Genomic DNA, 25,342 nt, shown 5'->3' with positions numbered 1-25,342 from the left:
TGTCTAATGATATGACTTCGACACACTTTTTAGCATGAGGTTTGCACCTGAAATTGCTGCCATTCAGTTACAAAGTTGGATGTGGTCATAATCATTTGGTAAACCAGAAGTCCCATTGTTAGTAGTAGGAACTTTTTTGGACTTTTATAGCATTTGTAGGTGACATTTTAGCACCTGCTTGACTCTTCATGAGCTTCCTATTGTGTACAGAAGTCTCCACCAAATTGGTCTTAAGGGAGGAGAGGGGGTGAAATCTAGGGATGGAGGACCATGCCATGATAGAAATGCAGTCTAAGATTCCCTAGTCCTCAGAATGCTACATGGGTAGATTCCAATGTAGACCCCTTGCTGTAGAGGCACAAAAGAAACCAGCTGTGTGTTTAACCTAGCTGACCTCAAATGTTGTATATTGCAGGCATCAACAACTTACAGGATGTATGGGACACCACTGAAGGAGAATGCAATGTAATGCTTGAGTCTCGGTTTGAGAAGATGTATGAAAAGATCGATTTGACTCTGCTGAATCGTCTTCTGCGTCTAATTGTCGATCACAACATTGCTGATTACATGACAGCCAAAAACAACGTTGTGATCAATTACAAAGTAAGTATCTGGAGGCAAAATTTTAAGATTATATAGTTGAGTCGGTGTACAGTGTATGTGCTGTGAGCAGGAATAGGGTTTGCGTGTAATCTGAAATTCAGGGACACATATTGGCAATTTATCCAAGTGCCTTAGTGTCGTGACCCTATTAAAAACAAAATGTTAAAGGTAACCTATATTGCAAGCTTATTCTCAATTTTCAAATGTTTGCCCCTCTTGTAGGACATGAATCACACAAACTCCTATGGCATTATTCGAGGACTCCAGTTTGCTTCTTTCATTGTTCAGTATTATGGTCTGGTGATGGATCTGTTAGTCCTAGGTTTGCACAGGGCCAGTGAGATGGCTGGCCCACCTCAAATGCCAAATGATTTCTTGAGTTTCCAAGATGTGGCCACAGAAGCTGCTCACCCCATTCGCCTGTATTGCAGATACATCGATCGCATCCACATTTTTTTCAGGTATGCTACAACTAAGCAATTCAACAATCGCATTTTCTGAATGCTCCATGTCGGTGATCATGCAGTTAATTGCTGTTATGTTCATTTTGTTTGTAGATTTTCAGCAGATGATGCTCGAGATCTTATTCAGAGGTACCTTACAGAGCATCCAGATCCCAACAATGAGAACATCGTAGGGTACAACAATAAAAAGTGTTGGCCAAGAGATGCCAGAATGAGACTTATGAAGCATGATGTTAATCTGTAAGTAGTCTCTTTTGCTTTCCAGTAAAAAGACATTGTTGTGGTGATGTGAGCTTTCCAACATAAAAAATATTTCTCGTGTTTTTTTTTTTTTTTTTTTTTTTTTTTTTTCATTAGCTGGTTACCATTTCAGGACTTGTGTAGATATGCAATGTTGACATTATTTTGCATTCCAAAACATCCCTATTCAAAAGCATTTCAACACAAAATGTTGTACTTGACCCACTTTGTCTGCACCACTAACATACCTTCTGCAGCCAAAGAAACACAAAGCAGGACAAAAGCAGCTTCTTCTCCAGACATCAAAAATGAATGGTAGTCTGCAGAATTATGTTTAAAGTGCACTCCAGATGCAGGAAAAACGCGCATCTACAAGAGCCTTTTATAATCTTTTGTGTATACATAAAAAAATTGGTAATTTTTTTCTAATGGGGCTGTTTATTTTCCTAAACCTAATATATTGAAAATCGTTTAAAGTCTCTGCCAGACTAACAATTTTTTAAATCTTTTTAGTGGCCGTGCTGTGTTCTGGGACATTAAAAATCGTCTTCCTCGTTCTGTCACTACTGTACAATGGGAGAACAGCTTTGTGTCTGTGTACAGTAAAGACAACCCCAACCTGCTCTTCAACATGTGTGGCTTTGAGTGCCGAATTCTTCCCAAGTGCCGTACAAGCTATGAGGAATTCACGCATAAAGATGGAGTCTGGAACCTGCAGAATGAGGTATGCTATACATGGTGAATGTAGTAATCAGGGCCAGTGTTAAAATCTTCTCTAGTCATTTTGTTTTAAAGCTCATTTGCACTATATGCAAAGACCCATCAGTTTTTATGCACTAGAAAGATGCAGGACTTTTCAATGACGTACAGTAAATTTTTCATTTTCCCTGTTCAAACTAAAATAAAGCCCTCGAGTGTGGTGCAGAAAATGCATTCTATATCAATTATATTTTATTGACATGTCAAGCTAGTAATAAAAAGGCAATGGCCTGCATTTGTAACTCACAGGACACTGCCCACAAAGCCAGAACAGAGTACTGTCCCTCACAAGAAAGCAATCCATTCTCGTGTGAATGCGCATTAAAAGGGAATGAAGACCTAAAATCCCAACACATTCCAGTTTTGGCAGCAAGCCAATATAGCCCTAACAGGTTTATATAATAGCTTGAATTGCATTGCCCAATTCTCTTGGTTGTCAGCTTTTTATGAAACTTGTTCAGGACTGTTTTAACCAACAGATGGCGTACTTTAAAATTACAGTCGGTAGCAGACATGATCCACCTAGTGACTGCAGCCATGTCTTTGTTACTAAATGATATGGACTTGGGTACTTTCAGACATGTTCATACAGTAGAGATGCTTGGACAACTGTGTAGTTGAGTTTTCTATATAGGAAGCATAGAATATGCATTTATTACACATGGATGTATTCCCAGAGGTGTCTACTTACTTAAAACTATGAGTGATTTTAAATAATGTTTTTTGTGTGGGGTTTTTATTTTGAGAATTTCTATGCACAAAATTCCCTAAATATAGTAACAACTGCGCTAACAAAAACATAGAAACCAAAATCTTTCAAAGATTTCTGTTCAAATGACCTCAAGGCTTTTTACCTTAATGCATTCAAGCTCCTTTCAAAGTGAGAGAATTCATATTGGAAGATTCCCCCTCTGTTCCTATTCTGGTGACAAACCAGAGTTTGGTATTTTCCTTCACTGTCACTCTCCTTGAGAACCGTAAACTGGACAAAGAGGGTAAATGTCTCTAATGGGGGTGCAGACAGCAATAAAAGACAGGTTTTCTAATCTCTCCACTGTATCCAAAACCAAAAAATTTCTTTTAGCTATACTAAATTAATTTATGGGTGACCTAGTGCATATAGTACAGTGTGAGAGAATCTGGCATGTCTGGAGAGACTTATTGTACTGTCAGTTTACGTTCTGAGTATTCTCAGCATGGTAATCCGTTGTCGGATATGCCTGTGTACAAGGTTTGTAGCAGTAAGCCAGACCAATGGCTACAGTTTACTCTTTCAGTGGAAATTATGCATGGCTTTCAGCATGGTGTTGAGCAGCCAGTCTCATGCTTTCTCCTATGTTCAAGTACAGTTTTCTCTATTTCAAGCAGGTTTGGTAACTTGGGTGGGTTAAAGTTCGTGGTCCTGCTATTTCAAAAAATGTCGTGGAGGGGGGAGATCAATTGGGAACTTCTTTTAATACAGTATAGGCTTAAATTGGGAAGCCAGCACACCAGTATATTATTATTGATTTATATAGTGCCAACAGTTTACGCAGCGCTTTACAATGTATAGGGGAGACAACACGATTACATTTCAATACAAAAGGTACAGGAGGGCCCTTCTAAAGGGAGGGGGTGGTGGTACAAAAGGTAATAGCTGCAGAGAATGATTTGATGGGGGCGGCTCGGGGACAGTTAGGTGAGTGTGGGATAGGCTTCCCCGAATAAATTAGTTTTCAGGGAACTCTTAAAGGTGGACAGGGTAGGGGCTGAGCAGACTGGGGCAGGGAGTTCCAGAGGATGGGAGAGGCTCTGGAGAAGTCTTGAAGGCGAGCATGAGAGGCGGTAACAAGGGAGCTAGAAAGCAGGAGGTCATCGGAGGGGATGATTTGGGTGATATCTGCAGATGAAGTTGGTGATGTAGATGGGGGCGATGTTGTGGATCGCTTTATATGTTATGGTTGGCATTTAGAATTTTACACGGTGGGGTAGGGGAAGCCAGTGAAGGGATTGGCAGAGAGGGGCAGCAGTCACGGAACGATTAGCGAGGTGTATTAGTCTAGAAGCAGCATTCATAATAGACTGAAGGGGGCCTAGTGTGTGTATGTGTGTGTGTGTGTGTGTGTGTGTGTGTGTGTGTGTGTATATATATATATATATATATATATATATATATATATATATATATATATATATATATAATTCTCTCTATCCCCAAGCAGACTACAGGATACTCAAACAAGCCCCTACTATCCCCTGCCCCTCCCTATCTTCTTTCCTCTCTCTTCTGTCTTTTCATAAGCGGGCCAATTAGAGCGAGGTTATTATTGTACCATGCTGTCCTGCCACTTATAACCTTGGGCGTTTGCAAATAGCCTGACTTGCTCCATGTCTATTCTACTCAGCTGTTTGCATCTCACTTGTTATGTCCTTGTTCTACAACATTTGGCTTTGCAATATTTATTTATCTAGTTAGCACTGTAAAACAAAGATTTATTGAAATTTAAAATAGTAACTGTAGGCTTGTGGAAGTCTTTGTGAAATGACTTTTTGTTAGATATTCCTGGGGAAAAAAACTACTAGCTGCAAAACTGGACTTCAGTTTGCATTGTATTTTACAACTGTGGTTGGTGTAAGAAGTAATTGCTTTCATGGCTCTTTGCTTTGGCTGCCTGCTGCACTTGACTTGTAGGCTAATATCTTGTGTGTTTTTTTTTTTTTTTTTTTTTTTTTTTTTAGGTGACCAAAGAACGTACAGCTCAGTGCTTCCTGCGAGTGGATGATGAGTCCATGCAGAGATTCCACAACAGAGTTCGTCAAATTCTGATGGCTTCAGGATCCACTACGTTTACTAAGGTTTGTTGTTTTTATAGTATAGCAAATATTTTCAGCCAGCGTTTAGTCAGTTTTTAATGTTCACACATATGTGATGCAGGAACCAGCATGATTCCAGTGCTGGTTCCCGCATTGCATCTCCTCTGCGAACCGCTGTGGTTGTCAATACAAAGGTCGGTTCGCGGATCGCAGTGTCAACTGTGAATTCAGACAGGCATTGGATCCCATGTGATCGGATTCCAGTGCGGGGGGAGGTTCCTACACTATTTTTGTGCGAATCCCAATGAGAGTTCAAACATTGCATGTGAGCTGCACAGCAATGTGGGTACGAATCGCATGCAATGTCTGACATTGCATATGTTTGAACCCAGACTGACTCGACGTTAAGATTTGGCTGAGCTAGATTGCTCGTGCACACGCAAGATTTTATTGGTTATTTTATCAATGTTTGCATCAAAGGTGGTAATTTTTTTTATTTTTTTTTGCCAAGATTGTGAACAAGTGGAATACTGCCTTGATAGGCCTGATGACTTATTTCCGTGAGGCTGTGGTAAACACACAGGAGTTGCTTGATCTGTTGGTGAAATGTGAAAACAAAATCCAAACCAGAATTAAGATTGGTCTGAACTCTAAAATGCCCAGTCGTTTCCCTCCTGTGGTCTTCTACACACCCAAAGAGCTTGGTGGTTTAGGAATGTTGTCTATGGGACACGTGCTTATCCCACAGTCTGACCTCAGGTAATTTTCTTTTTTAATCAGTGTAAAATATATTTCATTGATTTGTGTAGCTTGTTTGATAAACTCCAGGTTGTTTATACACTTAAAACAATATGTATAATATTACTGTTCATTGTTTTGTTTCTTCGTAACCTCATTTAACAGGTGGTCGAAGCAGACAGATGTTGGCATCACCCATTTCCGCTCGGGTATGAGTCATGAGGAGGATCAGCTTATCCCTAACTTGTATCGTTATATTCAGCCCTGGGAGAGCGAGTTCATTGACTCTCAGCGAGTCTGGGCTGAATACGCTCTGAAAAGGCAGGAGGCCATCGCTCAGAACAGGTGAATATTGTAAAGCTTGTCCCTTTTTAGATGTCGTCGTTTGACATAGAACACTTTATTTTTTAACATTTTTATGTATGCGTTGTTTCAGACGTCTTACATTGGAAGACTTGGAGGATTCATGGGATAGAGGCATTCCACGAATTAACACCCTGTTCCAGAAGGACAGACACACCCTGGCCTATGACAAGGGCTGGAGAGTCCGTACAGACTTCAAACAGTATCAGGTACTAAAAATCATTTGTTTTTGTTTACATGATTCTCCATATACTTCATGTTTCTGTGAATTAATTTTGTATTTTTTTGTTTCCCCTCAGGTACTGAAACAGAATCCATTCTGGTGGACACATCAGCGTCATGATGGAAAGCTTTGGAATTTGAATAACTACCGTACAGATATGATCCAGGCACTTGGAGGTGTGGAGGGGATTCTGGAGCACACATTGTTCAAAGGCACATACTTCCCCACATGGGAAGGTCTCTTCTGGTAAGAAGGTCTACCTTTTTTTTTGTTCCTTAACAGTATCTATTAAAGCTGTTTTTTTAAATATTTATCCCACTGGCTGTTTAAGCACCCACCAAATAGCTGCCGTGGTTATATGATGGCAGGTCGGCTCTCCTGTGCAAATCGCCGTAGCTGTACGCTCGACCCGCGATCATGGTATACAGAGGCAGAATGGGGGTCTGCCTTTGTAAACGAGGGTGCATCCCCATTCTGGCAGGAGACATGACAGAGATCTACTGTTCCCAGTAATCTCTGTAATGTCCCTGCCAGCCCCCCAATCCCAACCCCCACACTACAGTTAAAACACGCTGAGGGAACACACGTAACCCCTTGATTGCCCCCCCCTTCCCCGCCAGTGACATTTATATAGTAATCAGTGGCTAGTTATAGCACTGATTGCTGTATAAAGGTCAATGGTCCCAAAAAAGTGTCCGCTCTGCCCACCGCAATGTTGCAGTCCCACCAGAAATCTATCCCCTATTTTGCAGACGCTATAACTTTTGTGCAAACCTATCTATCTTTCTTTTTTTTTTTTTTTTTTTTTTTTTTTTATCCACAAATATGTACAATATATATCAGCCTAAACTGATTTATAGCGCAAAAAAATTAAAACCACAGAGGTGATCAAATGCCACTCTTTGTGGGAATAAAAGGACGTCAATTTTGTTTGGTTACAGAGTCTTATGACCGCAATAGTCAGCTAAAGCGATGCAGTGCCATATTGCAAAAAATTGCCTGGTCATTAAGGGGGCAAATCCTTCTGGGGCTGAAGTGGTTAAACAGATGAGCTGGTTGGTTGTACACTGGTCAAAATTTTGATTCGTGTGTGGCTGTCTCCACTGCAGCTGCTTATTAGTAGTGCATTCTGACAGCTGAAGATGCAACTGTCAGAATGTCCTGGTGGGGAGGAGGGATTTCTCTATCCATGTTTGTGTGGCTAAATGAAATTAACAGTGCATGGCCAGCTTTAGCAGCAAGTATTGGGACAGTGGTAGATGTTTAATTAGAGAAAATTCCACATTTGACAAGCTAATAAACGGGCATTTAAATTTACATTGGCATGCCCCTGCCATCTATTTTTTTATAGATGGATGGGGCATGTCAGGACAAGACTTATCATTGGAGAGCACAGTTCCCAGCATAGCTAGAGATCTCACCACTGTGTGGTCAGTTTTTAATAGGAAAGCAGAGGGATTGGCAGGAACACTAGGGATTTCACACAAAAGGAAGCAATACAGATATATATATATATATATATATATATATATATATATATATATATATACACACACACACACACACACACACACACACACACACACACACACACACACACACACACACACACACACACACACACACTACAAGATGAGGACTTGCATATCATTTTTAATGTTAAGACCTTTTTATATGCCATCCATATATTGTTTGTTGCATATAATTTCTGCTCGGTCATGGTCCATCTATTTTTTATTTATTTTTTTTACTAGGGAAAAAGCCAGCGGCTTTGAGGAATCGATGAAATGGAAGAAACTAACCAATGCTCAGAGGTCTGGTTTGAATCAGATCCCCAACAGAAGGTTCACTCTCTGGTGGTCCCCTACAATCAACAGAGCCAATGTATGTTTATCATTAGAGACGTAAAAGTTGCTGTTGTGTGTGGTCTTTTGTTTTATTTATCTTTGTTTAACCACCCCAAATTTTGTTTTGTAGGTGTATGTTGGTTTCCAGGTGCAGCTTGATTTGACTGGCATTTTCATGCACGGCAAAATTCCCACATTGAAGATCTCTTTGATTCAGATTTTTAGGGCTCACTTGTGGCAAAAGATCCATGAGAGCATTGTAATGGATCTGTGCCAGGTGAGTCATTTTAATTTTGTGTGTGCCCTGATTCTTTTATTAATATTTATATAGTTCGGTCAAAGTAATTCCTGTCATTTTTGTGGTTCAGGTGTTTGACCAAGAGCTGGATGCACTAGAGATTGAGACTGTCCAGAAGGAGACCATCCACCCCAGAAAGTCTTATAAGATGAATTCATCTTGTGCTGATATCTTGCTATTTGCATCCTATAAGTGGAATGTTTCTCGTCCTTCTCTACTGGCAGACTCAAAGTACGTTATTTTATTTTTTTTGCATATTTTGTTTTACTTGTTTGTTTTACGTGTGTGTGTGTGTGTGGTTTTATTTTATTTATTTTTTTGTTTTATTTTTTTATAAGATACCGATTTAGCAAATGACTGTCGATTAGTCAACTAGTGTTTTTTATGTGTTTTCCATTTAGGGATGTCATGGATAGTACCACAACACAGAAGTACTGGATTGATATCCAGTTGAGATGGGGAGACTATGACTCTCATGACATTGAACGATATGCCCGTGCAAAGTTTTTGGACTATACCACTGATAACATGAGTATCTACCCATCGCCTACTGGTGTGCTGATTGCCATAGACCTGGCCTATAACCTCCACAGGTGAGCAAATGTCGCCTTCATGGATAGTCACAAATAACAGAAGTTATTGGCTAGAATGAGTAAATTGTACTTTGTGTGAGCAACCATTTTCTTTCTTTTTCAGTGCTTATGGGAATTGGTTTCCTGGTGGCAAACCTCTTATTCAGCAAGCAATGGCCAAGATAATGAAGGCTAACCCTGCTCTTTATGTGCTGCGTGAGCGCATCCGTAAGGGATTACAGCTGTACTCCTCAGAGCCCACTGAGCCTTATCTGTCATCTCAGAACTATGGCGAGCTCTTCTCCAATCAGATCATTTGGTTTGTGGATGACACGAATGTGTACAGAGTAACAATCCACAAGGTAGAGCTCATATGTGCATGTCACAAATAGTAAAAAAAAAAAAACACTTTTTTTTTTTTTTATACATCAGACAATTGACCTTTCTTTATTTATTTTTTTCTCTTAATTTTTAGACATTTGAAGGTAACTTAACAACTAAGCCCATAAATGGAGCTATTTTCATCTTTAACCCCAGGACTGGACAGCTTTTCTTGAAGATTATTCACACCTCTGTTTGGGCAGGACAGAAGCGATTGGGTCAGGTATGTTTGAAATAAGCCTAAAATAGAACTCTTATCTACACAAACATCTGCTTTTGAAATATGTTTTAGGACCATTTCAGACGGGTTTGTGGGGAGGGGTGGACCGATCGGGTCCACCTGTGAGTTTTTCAAGTCTCCTATGGCGCTGCGGGTGTCGACAAGCATGTGCCTGTTGACATCTGATCCTATCCGCTAAGAAAAGACTGATGGGGATCCTTCCCCCATCTGCCTGGATTGGATGGCAGTCAGGTGTTTTAAAGGACAGGCAGTCCGTTTTCATCCAGCCGTCCATAGAGGAGAGCAGGCTGTGTCCGTTCTGCATAAGCGATCTGCTTACTCCGCAGATCGGCGGAATGCCACGTGTGAAAGGAGCCGTAGGGATGTAACTTATGTGCCATGTTTAGAGTGCATTTAAAATGTAATTTATATTTACTCCTTCCTTTTTTTTTGTAGTGCCAGTAACAGCTTCTTGCAGAGGGCCCTAAAACCTGAAGTGTGCTGTGTGTACTAAATATTTTATTAAATACAAAGTCAGAGGTTTGCATGCCTTCTAACACCCCACTTTCCAGGTAGCTTAGTATTGAAGTTTACAAAAGATAATAAAGGGGTGCAGGAGATGGCAAGGCAAACATTCTTCAGCTAAAACCTCCCTGCAGTCTCCAGGAGGTCCCGCTGTTGCATTGAAATGCAAGTTTTTTTAAAGTGACACCAAACTTTGGTTTTATGGAAATAAACTCTGAATACATTTATATATACTTGAATAAAGTGCGTTCCATTGCTCTCTGCCTCCCACAGATCTCCAAATATATATTTTTTGTGATTCGATGATCCGTATTCTGTTAAAGGGTGGCTACATTCATTCTTTCATTCTCCACTGTCCCACTTTATACAGAACATAGCCACCCTCTCGCTTGCTCCTGAGATGGACTTTGGGATTTGTAGTGTGCATAGAACAGTGCTCATGACCGCAACTAATCTTTGTTACAAGAAAACATAAGGGGGGGGGGGGGGGGTAGAGGAGGTTCTTGAGTTCAAAGGACGTTAAAAGGAGATAGAAATACATATTGGGTAACAATTGTATAAAAAAATTGATTACAGGGCTATTAAGTGGTGAATGTGTGTGAAATATTTTTTGGAGAATAAGGATATTGTTTAGTGTCACTTTAAAGCGGTTCTTCAGTCTGAAACAAAATAAGTCAGCAGCCACTCAATAATGTAACTGCTGACTTTTTTAATAGGACACGTTTCTGTCCAGGGATCCTAACAAAATAAAGTTTCAAAAGTTGGAGGGGGAGGACGTAGACGAGCAATTTGGGAGAAGTTCTACTTTTTTTTTTTATGTTTAGAAATAACATGTTATACTTGCGTACTGTGTAATGGTTTTCACACAGAGCAGCCCAGAGCCTCCACTTCTTGGGTCCCTCGCCAACGCTCCTGGCCTCCCCTTCTTGAGTGCCCTCACAGCAAGCAGCTTGCTATGGAGGTTAGCGGAGCCGCTGCTGTGTGTCCATTCAGACTTGGAGCTGCGGCTCAGCCCACGCCCCCTTTCCTCATTCACTTACTGACTTTGACAGTAGTGGGAGCCAATAGTACCTGCAGCTGTCTCAGCCTATGAGCGAGAGTCCTGGACAGCCAAGGCTCTCATGCACATTGGTGGATCGAGATGAGGCTCTTGTACTTATTGGGGGGGGCTGCTGACCACAAGGTTTTTTTATTTTAATGCGTAGTTCATTAAGATAAACTTCTGCCTTTGGAACCACTTGAAGTAAACTTGTAATTAAAGAAATGTGTGGTCTATCTTTGCTGATCTCTGTGTGAAAATGGATGTTCCGGTAAAGCTATTTCAGCTTGTTCTTTACCGTGTGCAATTGATTACCCCTTTGTAGCTGGCCAAGTGGAAGACTGCAGAAGAAGTTGCTGCTTTGATTCGTTCTTTGCCAGTTGAGGAACAGCCGAAACAGATCATTGTCACCAGGAAGGGCATGTTGGATCCTCTTGAGGTAAAAACCCTTTTTTAACCTCCATGTGAATTTGCTTCCAGGGTGTTTTCTAATTCTGCATTTCTCTCATTGCATATTACATTTTCTCCTGTGTAAATTTCAGGTGCACTTGCTTGACTTTCCAAACATCGTGATCAAAGGCTCTGAGTTGCAGCTGCCTTTCCAGGCCTGTCTAAAGGTGGAAAAGTTTGGAGATCTGATTCTTAAAGCTACAGAGCCCCAGATGGTTCTTTTCAATCTCTATGATGACTGGCTGAAGACCATTTCTTCATACACAGTATGTGATTCTAGTATTGCCATTAAGATTTGTAAAACTGGAATGGCTGTTTTTAGAATGTGTTTTAGCCTTATGTAAAACAGTGGAGTATTTAGGCAGCATCGTGATCCTTTTTAATACCACTGATAGGTCAGCCAATATTAATTTGGTCATTTTAGCTAAAATTGACTATAATCTGCCTTGCAGGCATTCTCTCGACTGATCCTAATTCTGAGAGCATTGCATGTCAACAATGACCGTGCAAAAGTCATCCTAAAGCCAGACAAGACAACAATCACTGAACCTCATCATATCTGGCCCACACTGACTGATGAGGAATGGATCAAGGTAGAAGTTCAGCTAAAGGATCTGATCTTGGCTGACTACGGAAAGAAAAACAAGTAAGACATAACTTTTTCTTTTTTTTTTTTTTTTCTTTTTTTTTTTTTTATATTGTAAGCCTTTTTTTCCACAATATCGGTTTCAATAAAATGTAAATGAAATGTAGGGAAAAGGTACAGGTGGATGTAGGATCCACCTCAAGGGATCTTGGCACGAATGCCTCTTGCACATGATACTGATGTTTGAGTATCGTCCCTTTTTTGGATGTAATTTCAGGTGTTTATTTGCACATGCAAAATACTGACTGGGAATGCAGGTGTGTGTGTTTTTTTTTTTTATTTTTTTTTTTTTTTTTTTTAACTCTGGAATTTGCAACACTTGTTTACATGCCTGTGTGTACAGGCACATTGTAAACAATAGGCTGCATTTTAGATCAGGTAAAAAAAAAAACGACTGAGCTTTTTAAAGCTGTAGTGTGCAAGAGGCACCTGTCTCCTATTCTTCCTCCATACACCTATATTTACATTCTTACTGTTTACCTTGTCGGTTGCATATATTTCTCTAAATATAATTTTATATCCTGTACATGTATATATTTGTCAGCAAAACTGGCTTTGTACTGTGCAACTAAAACATGTGACTTTTTTGTTTTTCAGTGTTAATGTTGCATCCCTAACTCAGTCTGAAATCAGAGATATCATTTTGGGTATGGAAATCTCTGCACCATCCCAGCAGAGGCAACAGATTGCTGAGATTGAGAAGCAGACAAAGGAACAGTCTCAGCTCACTGCTACCCAGACACGCACGGTTAACAAACATGGAGATGAGATCATCACGTCAACTACTAGTAACTATGAGACACAGACCTTCTCTTCAAAGACTGAATGGCGTGTCAGGTACAACTTCTAGCGATTCTGAATAGACTTGTCAATTGTTTTTTTATTATTATTTATTTATTTTTAATCTCTAGTTACCTTTTTATTTTCATGTTGCTTCTGTGTTTAGTCACACTTAAAAATACGAATTCTGGCATCACATGCTTATCTGGCTCAGACTTTTAGTCTCAAAACATAAAAGCATGGTTTTACCATTAGAAGTCACAATGCTACTATGGTTCATGGGAAGTTGTTGTTTGACTGAATAGCAGCTGTGTGTGATCTATAAAATGTTCCTTCATTTTGCAGAGCTATATCTGCTGCAAATCTTCACCTGCGAACCAACCACATCTATGTGTCCTCTGATGATATCAAGGAAACTGGTTACACATACATCCTGCCTAAGAATGTGCTGAAGAAGTTTATTTGCATTTCAGATCTACGAGCTCAGGTATGCAGTAATAGAAATGGAACTCTAATGCTGTCCTCTCCTTTCTTCTTCCCCTTTTTTTTTTTTTTTTTTTTATTTTTTGTTACATTTCCATCAGTGGCAGTCCTCAAGCATGCCAAATTCCACTTTTCATTCTATAAAGTGCATCCAATCACACATTTCCCAGTTTCAATTAAATGTGTGTAATAAGCCCCAACATCATGTCTGGGAGTACAACAGGAAGAGGCAGACATTCCCATGCCACTATGTGGGGTGCCAGCAGCATCTGTGTGCCCTGACAAGTGGACGTGGTCCGTCCTCAGGCAGGACACATTGTCTGTTTAGTGATGTTCCCTGTGCTATCCAACCACAGCATGCAGAGGAGGTGGTGAACTGGCTTACTAAACCATCCTACTCCTCATCCTCTATCACCCAAGCAGAGACTAGTGTGCAGTCCACCTCGGCTTCCAGAACAGCTTATGCTGCCTCCTTGTCCACAGTTACTCCTGCCATAGCCCCAGCATCATGCATGGTAGAGTCGGCTGAATTATTTGAACACTGTCGGCCACTTGCTTCTTGGTAATGCATGAACGTTACTTGATTCTAATGTTCTGAGGTTAAGGAAAGGCGTAACATAAGCCTACAGAGCAAGGGAAGGGGATAAATAACACTGATTGGCAGTCATGTTCCCCCAGCTACAGCGTGTGTTGCAAATCTGGATCCAGTGATGAGGATGGAGGGGATGAGGTCACTGGCTTTATATATTTAAAAAAAAAAAAAAAATCTTGGCCTGAGCGTACTATAAATTGGCTCATGCACAGAAGGCTTGCTCGCTGTGATGCAAAAGTTTATTTCCATTCATAGTCTGCCAAAGTCACCAGAATTTATCCAAAAAAATGCCCATCTCTATTGGCAGGAAATTTTTTTTTTCTTTTCAATAGGTTATGGTAATAGCAAATATACACATAAATTTATATATATAATTTTCGCTATTTTTGACCAGTTTTCCTTTGATAATAAAAACAAATCGGGAGATATTTATTACCATTTACCACCGACTGAAAGGAGAAGTTCAGCCTGAGCTCGTTTTGGCTGGGCTTCACCTACCGGTCATATGAGTGCAATTCGTTTTGCACTTCTGTGACCCATTTTTTAGTAGAGAACTGTCTGAAGTCCTCTCTGCTGACCTCATTGGAATCTGTCCAGGCACCGCTTCATCAGGACAAAGTCTGGATTCGCCAGGTGCCTGGACTGATGCCTGTCTCAACGAAATGCTGAGAGACTGAGGCAGCCGCCCCTCCACATCTCAGCGCTCCAATGAGCGTGGAGAAGTGGAGCAGTAGAGCTACTGACTGATAGGCAGCAGGTCTCCGCTCAGGGAGCTTTGAGAACCGAGCCATCAGCAGTGTTCGATGGCACGGTTCCCAGTGCAGAGACTGCTGCTGCATCCACCTAGGTAAGTATAATGGGTTAACTAAAACAAAACCCAATACTTCTTCTTGAAAGCTTAATTTTGTTCTGGGGAGAGAAGAAAAACATATAATCCACCTAGATACACGAAGTAGTTGCGACATGTACAGTTTTACTAACGCATGTCAAAGTTATAAAACTGTCCAGGCGTTAGAATTTGTTTTACCCTCATCGTGAAGGGGTTAAACTAAATAATCGGATTCTGTTTAGTCAGATTTAAAAGTGGATGGCCAGCTTTAGTCTTGGGTTTGGGCAGCCCATCTTGTAGCAGAAGCAGATTAAGCCAATGCCAAGGATGTTCATTTTTAGAATACTTGGGGAAAATAGAAGCATGCATATGCAGATCTGGTACTCAACACAGCCATTAAATATCTATTGCCATGTTCGTTGGCAACTCCAGAATCAGCCAGTTTGCTCTGTGAGTGCCAGCTTTAAGCCTACAGTGATGCATTGTTATGTAATGTGCAGTTATGTAAATTGTGATGACATAATGTCAGTGCTAATAATCAAATGACATGAGTGCATATTGTAGTGTTAATAGTTTTGTCTAATAGTTCAAAAACTGAGGCTTTAATAAGTTTTATCTGAAGTTTCAATTTGTGCTTGGAACAATGTTCATGCTAATTAAATCACCAAAGCTGTGAATTTTCTTGTAATCAACATAAATGCTAAAAGGATGGCTCCTGTAAACGCTAAAGATTGGTTAAGGTTTATTACTTTTGCTGCCTATTATACTTTAAATTTAATGGGGTGATATAGCATTTGATCTGAATGATGTTTTATTACGTATGTTCTAAATTTTACATTTTGTGTCTAGATTGCAGGCTACTTGTACGGAGTGAGTCCACCAGATAACCCTCAAGTAAAGGAGATCCGTTGTATTGTGATGGTTCCACAGTGGGGAACTCACCAAACAGTTCACTTGCCTAATCAGCTGCCCCAGCATGAGTATTTGAAAGTAGGTTTTAGACATTTTTATACATTTTTAGTTTCAGTATTTGTTGTGTGAACAGCACCTAGCAGTGCCTTCTTTAGTAAGTAACCAGAATTCACCACTTAATGTTCTTGGGTTGAAAAGCCCATGCTTGTAAATGGTGTGTTTGTTAAAGTGTATGGATGCTGCAGTACTGTTACAAAATATAGAACACTTTTACCAAATTGTTCCCCTCTACATCACCTCCACCCTCATATAATGAACATTTTCAAGTGATCTTAAAGGGTTACCAAACGTGTGTGTGTGTGTGTGTATATGTGTGTATTTATTTTTTTAATTATACAAATGTCATACTTGCCACCTTTGTGCAGTTTGTTTTGCACTGTGTAGCCCGAATCTCCTCTTCTGGGGTCCCTCAGCGGTGCTGGTGGCTTCTCCTCGAGTGCTCCATCGAAGAAGCCATCTCCTTCGGGACACCCGTGTGGGCGCGCTCCCAAGTCTTGCTGCTGCATCTATTGACACAGATAGCCGGACTTGGTCCCGCGTCATTGGATTTGTTTGACAGCAGCGGGAGCCAAAGGCTGCTCTATCAATTTATCCAATCGGGACACGAGACCCCGACCATAGCTGGTGTGCTTGTTCCCGTTGCGGAAATTACAGGGCTTGGGTAAGTAAAAGGGGGGGGCTCGGGGTGGGGGCTGCTGCATGACAGGAGGTTTTTCACCTGAATGGATTCGGGTGAAAAACGTTGAGGGTTTACAACCCTCTTTTTTTTTTTAAATGAGTACACCAGTTCTCAAAACTGGATAGCCTTAGTTTTATTAGAACATCTAAAATTACAAATGGTTGTGTCAACCATAAATCTAGTAAACCAGTTTTTCTTTATTTAGATGTATGCTACATCATTCTTTCTATATATTTCTTCCTGTTTTTCATTTTGTCTCTATTCCCCTATTTTTAGGAAATGGAACCTCTGGGATGGGTTCACACACAGCCAAATGAGTCTCCACAGCTGTCTCCACAAGATGTCACCACTCATGCTAAAATCATGGCAGACAACCCAGCCTGGGATGGAGAAAAAACTATAATTATTACCTGCAGGTTAGTATGGGTTGGTTTGTAATGTGCTCCACAATAAAATGTTAAACTTGTAAAATGCATTTTTTTTTTTTTTTTTTTTTGTTTAGCTAGAACTTAGCTGGTTGTTGCACATCTACTGAAAAAAATCTGTAACTGACCCGCTTCTGTATAAAAACTATAAAAGTGTCTTTGTTTTTATTTTTTAAACAGTTGTTTTATAGCTAATATATAGTGTGTACCTGCTCACACTGGCATTTTTAATCCCCTCAGCTTCACCCCCGGTTCCTGTACATTAACTGCTTATAAACTGACCCCCAGTGGATATGAATGGGGAAGACAGAATACAGATAAAGGGAACAACCCAAAAGGCTACCTACCATCTCATTATGAAAGAGTCCAGATGCTGTTATCTGATCGCTTCCTGGGGTTCTTCATGGTGCCTGGACAAGCATCTTGGAACTACAACTTTATGGGTATGTATTGTCTCCATTATTGAGTTGATTGGGTCTGTCACTTATGTTCTCTAAAGAGAACTACAGTGCACAGTTACCTTTTAGCTAATTAATATCCATAATTGTGGAAATAATTATGGCAAAGCAATTGGCAGTTCTGAGCGAGAATGTGGTTTGCATTTGATTAGGGCTCTAGGGAGTTCCAGAGGGGATGATGAAAACCGTGTGTGCTTGTGCTGTTCTAGCACTATTAACCCCAAAAACAACTTTTATTCTTTTGCAGCTTACCAACTCTTAGATGTGATGGTTTCAATCGTTTTCTTTCTTAGGCTTTCTTTCCTTTATTTTCATCTGGTAATGCAGCCAGTAGGTGTTATTTTTCAACAGAACAAGCTCTTGCAAATGTAGCAGATAGAGGATTGAAACCAACCATTTATGACTGACTGGTGCTCTCCAATGATCATCTTTTATTTATTGATGTAAAACATTATTCCAAAAGCAAAAAAACTGTTGCTGTAACTCCAGTGTGAGCTGGAGGTTGGCTTTATTTGTTAGCGTATCTAAATCTGCTAGTATATCTTAAAACCACCTCCCTCCCAGACGGACAATGCTGCTGCCCAGAGCTGCCTCTGTGCTCCTTCAGAGTGGGGGCACTGTAATACAGGATGGTCAGAGAAATAGGGGGGAGGGGGGACTGTTTAAAATTTGTCCCACCAGCTTCAGGTATTCTTAAAGTGCTGATTGATAGAGAGCGTCTTGTTCCTTTTTTTTTTTTTTCATGTTTTGCCTTTTTGTTCTTATAGGTGTCAGGCATGATCCAAACATGAAATATGAGTTGCAACTGGCTAACCCCAAGGAATTTTACCATGAAGTTCACCGCCCCTCACACTTCTTGAATTTTGCCTTGTTGCAGGAGGGTGAGGTGTACTCTGCTGACCGTGAAGACATGTATTCATAGTTTGTGCATTAAAATAAACGTGGAACTTGGATCACTGTTGATATTCAACATAAGAATTATAAGCATGAGCCCAGAATTTCACATCTCCACAGTCGTTACTTTGTTGCTGTGGTTTGTCCGGTTAAATTCCCCCTCCCCCATTTTTTTTTTTTTTTCTGACTGCAGCTGTATAGAAAAATTGTTTGCAATGTCTTATTTTCAATATCTTAAAAGGTATTGTTGGAACTAGTAACAATGTTGCTCTAATAAATGTTTTTTTAAATTATATAAAAGTGTTTTCTTTTTTTGCTTTCTTTTAAACTGAACTCTAGGAATTCAGCCAGTTTCTAAAATTTGCTGACTTAAGCAGTCTGTGATTGGGCAGGGAGGAAGTGTTGCACAGTGGCTGCATGTGACTCCACAGCTGCAGGAGCTATCCGACAGTCTTTCCTCCACATGGCTTTTGGAGTGGTGCCTCTGGACATTGCAGTAATAGCTTGGATGTGACCTTTGTGCATTGGCTTCTGCGTAAGGTGCTTTCCAGAACTTGTTTTGCTACCAAGACAGAGCCTCTGACACTGGAAAACTCATTCTGTGGGCAAGCCGACCAGGCTGAGCACTTTTAAATTTTTCCCACTCGGCTACTGAGATTCTGATTCTGGATCTTGCCAGTCCTTGCTGAATGAGCTTGCTGCTGAGGAGTTGCAGGCTTCTGCCATTGCTCCCAAGTTGAAAGATATTGCTTCAGATCTTATTGAAATGACAGATCTCAGATACGGCCTCCAAAGAGAAAGTGTGCTGTTTGTGGGACAAAACTTGGGCCCAATTGGGAGAAGCCGCTTTGCCCCGAATGTGTCAATAATTTATCTAAGGATGACTGTGTTAGAAGATCCTTTCGTCCGTAAAAGACGAGATTGCATCCACCTTCAAATCATTTAGAGGAATGATGAATAGGATGCAGGGTCCCTCTGTGCCCTTATCTAGAGGGGCAAGTTTTCCCTCCCTGTCTAAACCCAGTCAGGAGGATAGGGAAAAGAGGGAGCCCGGGTCGCTGGCCTCTTCTCAGGTGGACTCGGGGTCTGGGTCTGAGGAAGAGGAAGAATGCTCCAGAGGGTCCAGGTACAAATTGACATTGGACGATGTTAGGGATTTGTTAAAGGTGATCTATGACACCCTAGATTATCGGAGAGGAGTCGGTACAGCTTTCTAAGCAAGACCTCATCTATCAGGGGGGGGGGGGGGTCTCTGCTCAAAAATCCAGAGTTTTCCCTGTGCACAAATCTCTAGTGGAAGCAATCTTGCTGGAGTGGGAGCACCCTGAGAGGAGACCATTCTTATCGGGCAGTCTTAAACTCAGATTTCCCTTTTAGGAGGATGCGGCCCAGCCTTGGAACAAAGTTCCTAAGTTGGATGCGCCACTAACGAAGGTGTCCAAAAAGACTGATCTGGCCTTCGATGATCTAGGATCCCTTAAGGACCCAATGGACAAAATTAGCGATGTGCTGTTAAAGAGGGCTTGGGATGCCTCCTATTGCACTCAAACCTGCCCTTGCAGCCAACTGTGTGGCTAGAAATTTAGAATGCTGGTTAACTCAGTTACAGTTTCGTATATCTGCAGGCATGTCCCAACAACAGCTGCCGAAATCCTTTCCCTTATTATTTAAGGCAGTTGGGTTCCTAGCTGATGCTTCTGCAGAGTCGGTAAAGCTAGCGGCCAAGTCTGCAGCTTTGGTTAACGTGGCAAGAAGGGCTGTACGGCTGAAAGCCTGGTCGGGAGATGCAGCATCAAAGCTCATGCTTTGTGGATTGCCTTTCTCAGGCGACTACCTTTTTGGCCCTGGGCTCCAGGAGGCCCTGGAACGTACCCAGGACAAGAAGAAAGCCTTTCCAGAGAAAAAGAAGCCTGAGAGCAGACGTCTTTTTCAAGGGATTAGGCATCAAACCCAGCAGCAGAGAGAGGGTCGGCCTAACAAACACTGATCGGGTCACAAGGGGAGTGGCAGAGGAATACTATTCAATCCTCAGACCACCTCAAAATCCCAGTGACTCCTGTGTTCCAGTGAAAGGAAGTTTGGGGGATTTCCTCACACAATGGACCAACGCAACTTCAAGTCCATTTATATTAGAGATAATTAAAAAAACGCTACTACCCCAGACTGTGACCCAGGCATTATATGGGAGGCACACAAAGCGGTTATCAGAAGTGTGTTGATTAAACACGGGGCCAGGATCAAGCGGAAACTAACCGAACAACTTAATTCCCTACTTACAGAGCTGTCTGCCCTGGAGCTCCGCCATAAACAAACACAAACCCTGTCCCTAGAGAGAGATCTCTTTTGTTATGTTATGTGGAGTCGGAATAAATGTGGGAGACTTCTAGCCAGAACCTTACAAGACCAGAGACTAGTACCTTTTATATCCCACAAATAGCACCCCCTGATAAACCAAAGGTAACAAAACCACAGGATATCAACAAGAATTACGGGAATTCTATAATTCACTATATAATCTGAAGACAAACCCCCCCCCCCCCCCCCCCCCCTCACAGGACCAGACAACTTCCTACTTATCATCGCTTATGCCCAATTATCAGACACTGACATCCTTGAGGACCCCATTACTATAGAGGAACTTCAAGGATCGGTCGGGCCATTAAACAGGGGAAAGCGCTGGGTCCAGATGGCCTTATGGCCCAATACCACAAGACCCTTCTTCCCTCACTTGCCCCATATATGGTCAAGTTGTTCAATGCACTAGGCTCAACTGCATCATTCGCAGCCGACACCTTACTCGCACACAGTTCGGTGATTCCTAAGGAGGGGAAAGACCCAACATCCTGTGGCAGCTATAGGCCGATCTCGCTGCTTAATTTGGACCTCAAACTTTTTACTAAAATACTGGCAGATAGGATTCAACACCTTATCCTGAGTCTGATTCACCTAGATTAAGTGGGCTTTGTCCCTACACGTGAGGCTAGGGACAAAACAAAAGTACTGAATCTGCTTCAGGCAGTAAACCATTCACAGACACAATGTGTATTCCTTAGCACTGATGCAGAGAAGGCCTTTGACAGGGTGAACTGGAATTTTATGCTTGCGGTATTACGACATGCTGGCTTTGGCACCAAAATGCTACAGTGGATCTCCGCAATTTATTCCCGACCAGCAGCAAGAGTCTGGGCTAACGGTGTTCTATCGGACCCCCTTGGAATTACTAACGGGACACACCAAGGGTGTCCATTATCACCCCTCCTTTTCGCCCTGTCACTGGAACCATTTCTCTGCTCGGTCCGATGCAACCCAGACATTGAAGGGGTTAGGATAAGAGATACTTTGTTGGGTATCTGCCTATGCTGATGACATGTTGTTCTCCCTTACGAACCTCCTGGTTTCACTCCCTAACCTGATGAAGGAGTTTGAGAAAAACGGCGCTCTCTCGAACCTCCAGATCATCTTCTCAAAGTCCAAGGCAATGGGAGTTAATTTTCCACAGAAATCAAATGAACAACTACAAAACAACTTCAAATTTAAATGGACCGACAAGGCGCTGACATACTTCGGTACACTGATGCCCTCCAACATAGCCAAAATCTTTGAGCTAAACGTCCCACCACTGCTGCGTAGAGTTAAACATCTTTTAGACATTTGGAACACTGGTCTTCATTCCTGGATAGGCCTCTGCAATATTATTAAAAAGAGAAACTTGAGGATGCTCAATCTCCTGCAGGCACTCCTGGTCCATATTCCGGCCAGCTACTTCAAACGGCATTCGTCGACTTCAAATGGGCACATAGATGCCCACAATTGCAGTCTAAGCAACTAATGCTACCTAAGCGATACGGGGGACTGGCAGTGCCGGACATGCGCAAATACTACCAAGCTATACATTCGAGTAGGATGGTAGATTGGAACACACACAGGTTTCAAGCTATGGGTTGGTATTGAACAGGCACAATCGGACGTTCCTCTAAGGGGAGTTCCCGTGGTGCTATGTCTCCCTTTCTCGGGAGATGAACAATCACCCACTAATAGGTAATACAGCCAAGCTATGTTCCGCCCTATTGTCATCCCCCAACATATCCTCGAAGACATCACCCCTATACTCAATTCTGGGGAACCCCCTTTTCCCCCCCAGGAAATAGATAATAAATAGCCTCTAAAGTCACCGAGATACCATCGTCCCAATTAGTATGTATGAAGAAAAACTGGGCATATAGCTCAGAAAAACTAAGAGGAAAAACTCTAGAATTGAGTTTCCTATTAGTTCAGTGGGAACAGGGACTATTGCGGTATCAAATTAAATTGAAACAATCATTAAAATTCAATTACATTTTATTATAATTCGATCCATATAAAAGGTAATACATAGACATTAATGTTACAGAACCACATTATATTCAATCCAATCAAAGGACAAAATAGGTTCAAAAACATGGTCTTAACATTTCTAAACACAAGGATTTTTTTACGGAAGTACAGAGATGACGCATGAATCCGACCGGTTTCGCGGCACTAAGAACACCGCTTCCTCAGGGAACGTCACTTTATAAATCTAATACAGAAAGATAGATATTTAATAATACCATACACGATGTTAATAAGATTTAAAGAAAAAAATAAATAACAGTACAATCAATAGCCAAAATTAATAGTCAATACATCAAAAATTCATTAGAAAGACAGTAGAGGATCATGACTCACCCCTGGAGCTCCCAACCCACAGCAGACAAGCGACCTACTTCGAGACACCCTCAAAACAGGGTGCCCCCCCTATAGGCGGACACGGGGGGCAAGGTGGAGAGACTCTAATCAACGCATAAAAGGACTGAAAAAGAAAAGTAGGTGCAATGGTCCATTTAAACGATGTTCAATAGGTGAAAAGTATGTATCAGAGACCATGGGCTAATAGGATAGAGCAATGTTAATTAGTTAATGAATAGATGGACAGGTAAAGTCTCTCATACCATAGAAAGCACCCAGTGAACCATGGTCAGTAAAAATGTGTGCACCTCAAAAAATTATAATTGTTAGGCAAAAGACATACCCCCAATCTGTCAAGTAATTAAGCCAAGACTTATAAAGTGTAGATCCCAAGAGATTTTCTGTAAGGGATATCCACGACTTCAATAATAAATTTTACTCTGGTTAAAAGTTTGAAGACAAACATAGTCAGTCAGCAAAAGACCAGTTCTGCAGTCAAGTAGATATATAAGTCGCATACAAAGTCTAATGGGGGTATTACCTTCGGCTCAATGGTCCTGTGTGTAGATCATCTCCACGGAGGCATCGCTCTAAGGATTCAAATCCCGAGCGCGCCATTTAAACCCCCAACCCGGAAGTACTCAGGGCGCAATTGTGCGCTCCTTAATCCTGTCCCTCCGTCACAGCGCATGCGCGGAATTCGCTTGTGCGCATAAGTAACGGGTCTCCCATAGGAGGTGGACCAGGGGGAATGTCTGGAGGCGTGACTGGGCGGGGATTTGCATGACACGCACTCCCCGTCCACCGTCACCTAATCCAAACAAGGATCAATCCGGGTCAGGCAACCAGCGCATTATCATTGATAAATGCGCTCACCCACACCGCTGCATAGAATACCTGCAGCGGAGTGAGAGGTGTAGAAGAGATGTAAGCCACAACAGGTTGCCACATGTCCGCCCAAGGGGGGGAGAATAAACTCCTCAGGTCTGTCTAGTTGCGGGGAGGGAGGAACCGATAGGGGAGAAGAAGAAGAGAGTCATGATCCAAGACTGTGTACAGTACAGAACTTTTTATTATGGATAGACTGGGGAATGTCACACCGCCGCAGACCTCGGCCACCGAGCAGGGCAGCATCAACTAGCCGCCTCCACTCCATGGCCAAGGCTACCCGCAGGTGACAGTCGCCAACCTAAACCAGTCAAACATAGAAATAAAGATAAATTTTAAAAAATCCGTCCTCAGAATGGCACCTGAACCATATAAGTTCCACATTGAAGGGAAAGCTAGAATTTATTTTATATATATTATTTTTTGAAAAAGGGGATTATATAGTATAATATCTAAAGAAGTGAATATAACCAAACAGGTATTAGCGCCTGGTAGCAAGAAGTTCTAATGCTAAATAAAACGGGAGGGGGAAAAGGGGGGGGAAAGAGGGAGGGGAGAGGAGGGAAAAAGGGGGGGGGGAGGGGAAAAGAAAGAAAAAAGAGGGGAGAGGCGAATGATTCCTGCCTAAAGAAAGGCCCTCTACGGCCCAATGCCCTCAAGACATGTACATAGTTTTAAATTATTGCCTATATTTTTAAGACATAAAAATGTACAAGTAAAACATATGGCATCTTCAAAGGAAGCACTTGTAGGAGTGGGCTTCATTTAGGCCAGGGGGGGTAAGGGCATTCAGCCGCTCAATCCATAATGCCTCACGTCTCAAAATAGCCTGGTCCCAATTGCCCCCTCTGGGGTCCTGTGGGATAACTTCAAGAACAAGAAATTTTACTAAATCAAATTGAAATTTATGATGTATGCCAACATGACGGCCTACCGTGGTCATTTTACCATTGGTCGAATAGTAGAGGTGGTCACCCAAGCGCTGGCGTAGTTCCCTGATGGTCTTCCCTACATAAAAGGCTTGGCAGGTGCTGACCATCAGGTAAACCAGCCCTCGGGTGCCACAATCGACATGATGTGAGGGCCGAAATATCTCTCCATTCGGTAAGGTTAAGGCCCCTCCTTCTTGGATCCATGGACATTTAGAACAATGACCACATTTATAGGTGCCTTTAGGTCCCTCCGAGGATCCAGAGGGCACTCGATAATGACTACTTGTTACTTTGTCACGAAGAGAGACAGCTTTTTTAAAAACTAATTCAGGGGTAGGTTTAACATAATTTCCCAATATGTGATGTTCAGTCAGTAAGTGCCAATGTTGGGACAAAATATACCGAAGTTGTTGATGATGAGAAGAGTATTTTGTTATTATTTTAGTGGTGGGAGGCTGTTGTACACGTGGAGGACCATAAAGAAGTGACTGACGACTACGAGAAGAGGCTTTATTAAAAGCCTTTCTAAGATTAGTGAGGCT

The 25,342-nt window shown here is 41.7% G+C and overlaps 1 protein-coding gene across 1 annotated transcript in view; it reads left to right on the top strand.

Moving 5' to 3' along the window:
* PRPF8 (pre-mRNA processing factor 8) overlaps positions 1-18,573 on the top strand; it is a 32,325-nt gene extending 13,752 nt beyond the window's left edge. The window contains exons 20-43 of the mRNA XM_077480561.1: positions 416-603; positions 826-1,064; positions 1,161-1,307; positions 1,821-2,031; positions 4,785-4,901; positions 5,371-5,618; positions 5,763-5,942; positions 6,034-6,169; positions 6,260-6,429; positions 7,938-8,067; positions 8,161-8,307; positions 8,399-8,559; positions 8,730-8,921; positions 9,025-9,262; positions 9,376-9,504; positions 11,391-11,504; positions 11,608-11,781; positions 11,968-12,161; positions 12,759-12,998; positions 13,287-13,428; positions 15,695-15,835; positions 16,773-16,912; positions 17,162-17,364; positions 18,147-18,573. Coding sequence (XP_077336687.1) covers positions 416-603; positions 826-1,064; positions 1,161-1,307; positions 1,821-2,031; positions 4,785-4,901; positions 5,371-5,618; positions 5,763-5,942; positions 6,034-6,169; positions 6,260-6,429; positions 7,938-8,067; positions 8,161-8,307; positions 8,399-8,559; positions 8,730-8,921; positions 9,025-9,262; positions 9,376-9,504; positions 11,391-11,504; positions 11,608-11,781; positions 11,968-12,161; positions 12,759-12,998; positions 13,287-13,428; positions 15,695-15,835; positions 16,773-16,912; positions 17,162-17,364; positions 18,147-18,301 — 4,136 coding nt within the window. The 3' untranslated portion in view covers positions 18,302-18,573. The remainder of the gene's footprint in view (positions 1-415; positions 604-825; positions 1,065-1,160; positions 1,308-1,820; positions 2,032-4,784; positions 4,902-5,370; positions 5,619-5,762; positions 5,943-6,033; positions 6,170-6,259; positions 6,430-7,937; positions 8,068-8,160; positions 8,308-8,398; positions 8,560-8,729; positions 8,922-9,024; positions 9,263-9,375; positions 9,505-11,390; positions 11,505-11,607; positions 11,782-11,967; positions 12,162-12,758; positions 12,999-13,286; positions 13,429-15,694; positions 15,836-16,772; positions 16,913-17,161; positions 17,365-18,146) is intronic.
* The last annotated feature ends 6,769 nt before the right edge of the window (positions 18,574-25,342 follow it).

Source organism: Lithobates pipiens, unplaced genomic scaffold (assembly GCF_037356315.1).
Source record: "Lithobates pipiens isolate NorthernLeopardFrog02 unplaced genomic scaffold, aLitPip1_a1.2 Scaffold_16, whole genome shotgun sequence".
NCBI lineage: Eukaryota > Metazoa > Chordata > Amphibia > Anura > Ranidae > Lithobates > Lithobates pipiens.
The sequence above is the reverse complement of the archived record's forward strand: the minus strand, read 5'-3'. Positions and strand labels throughout refer to the sequence as shown.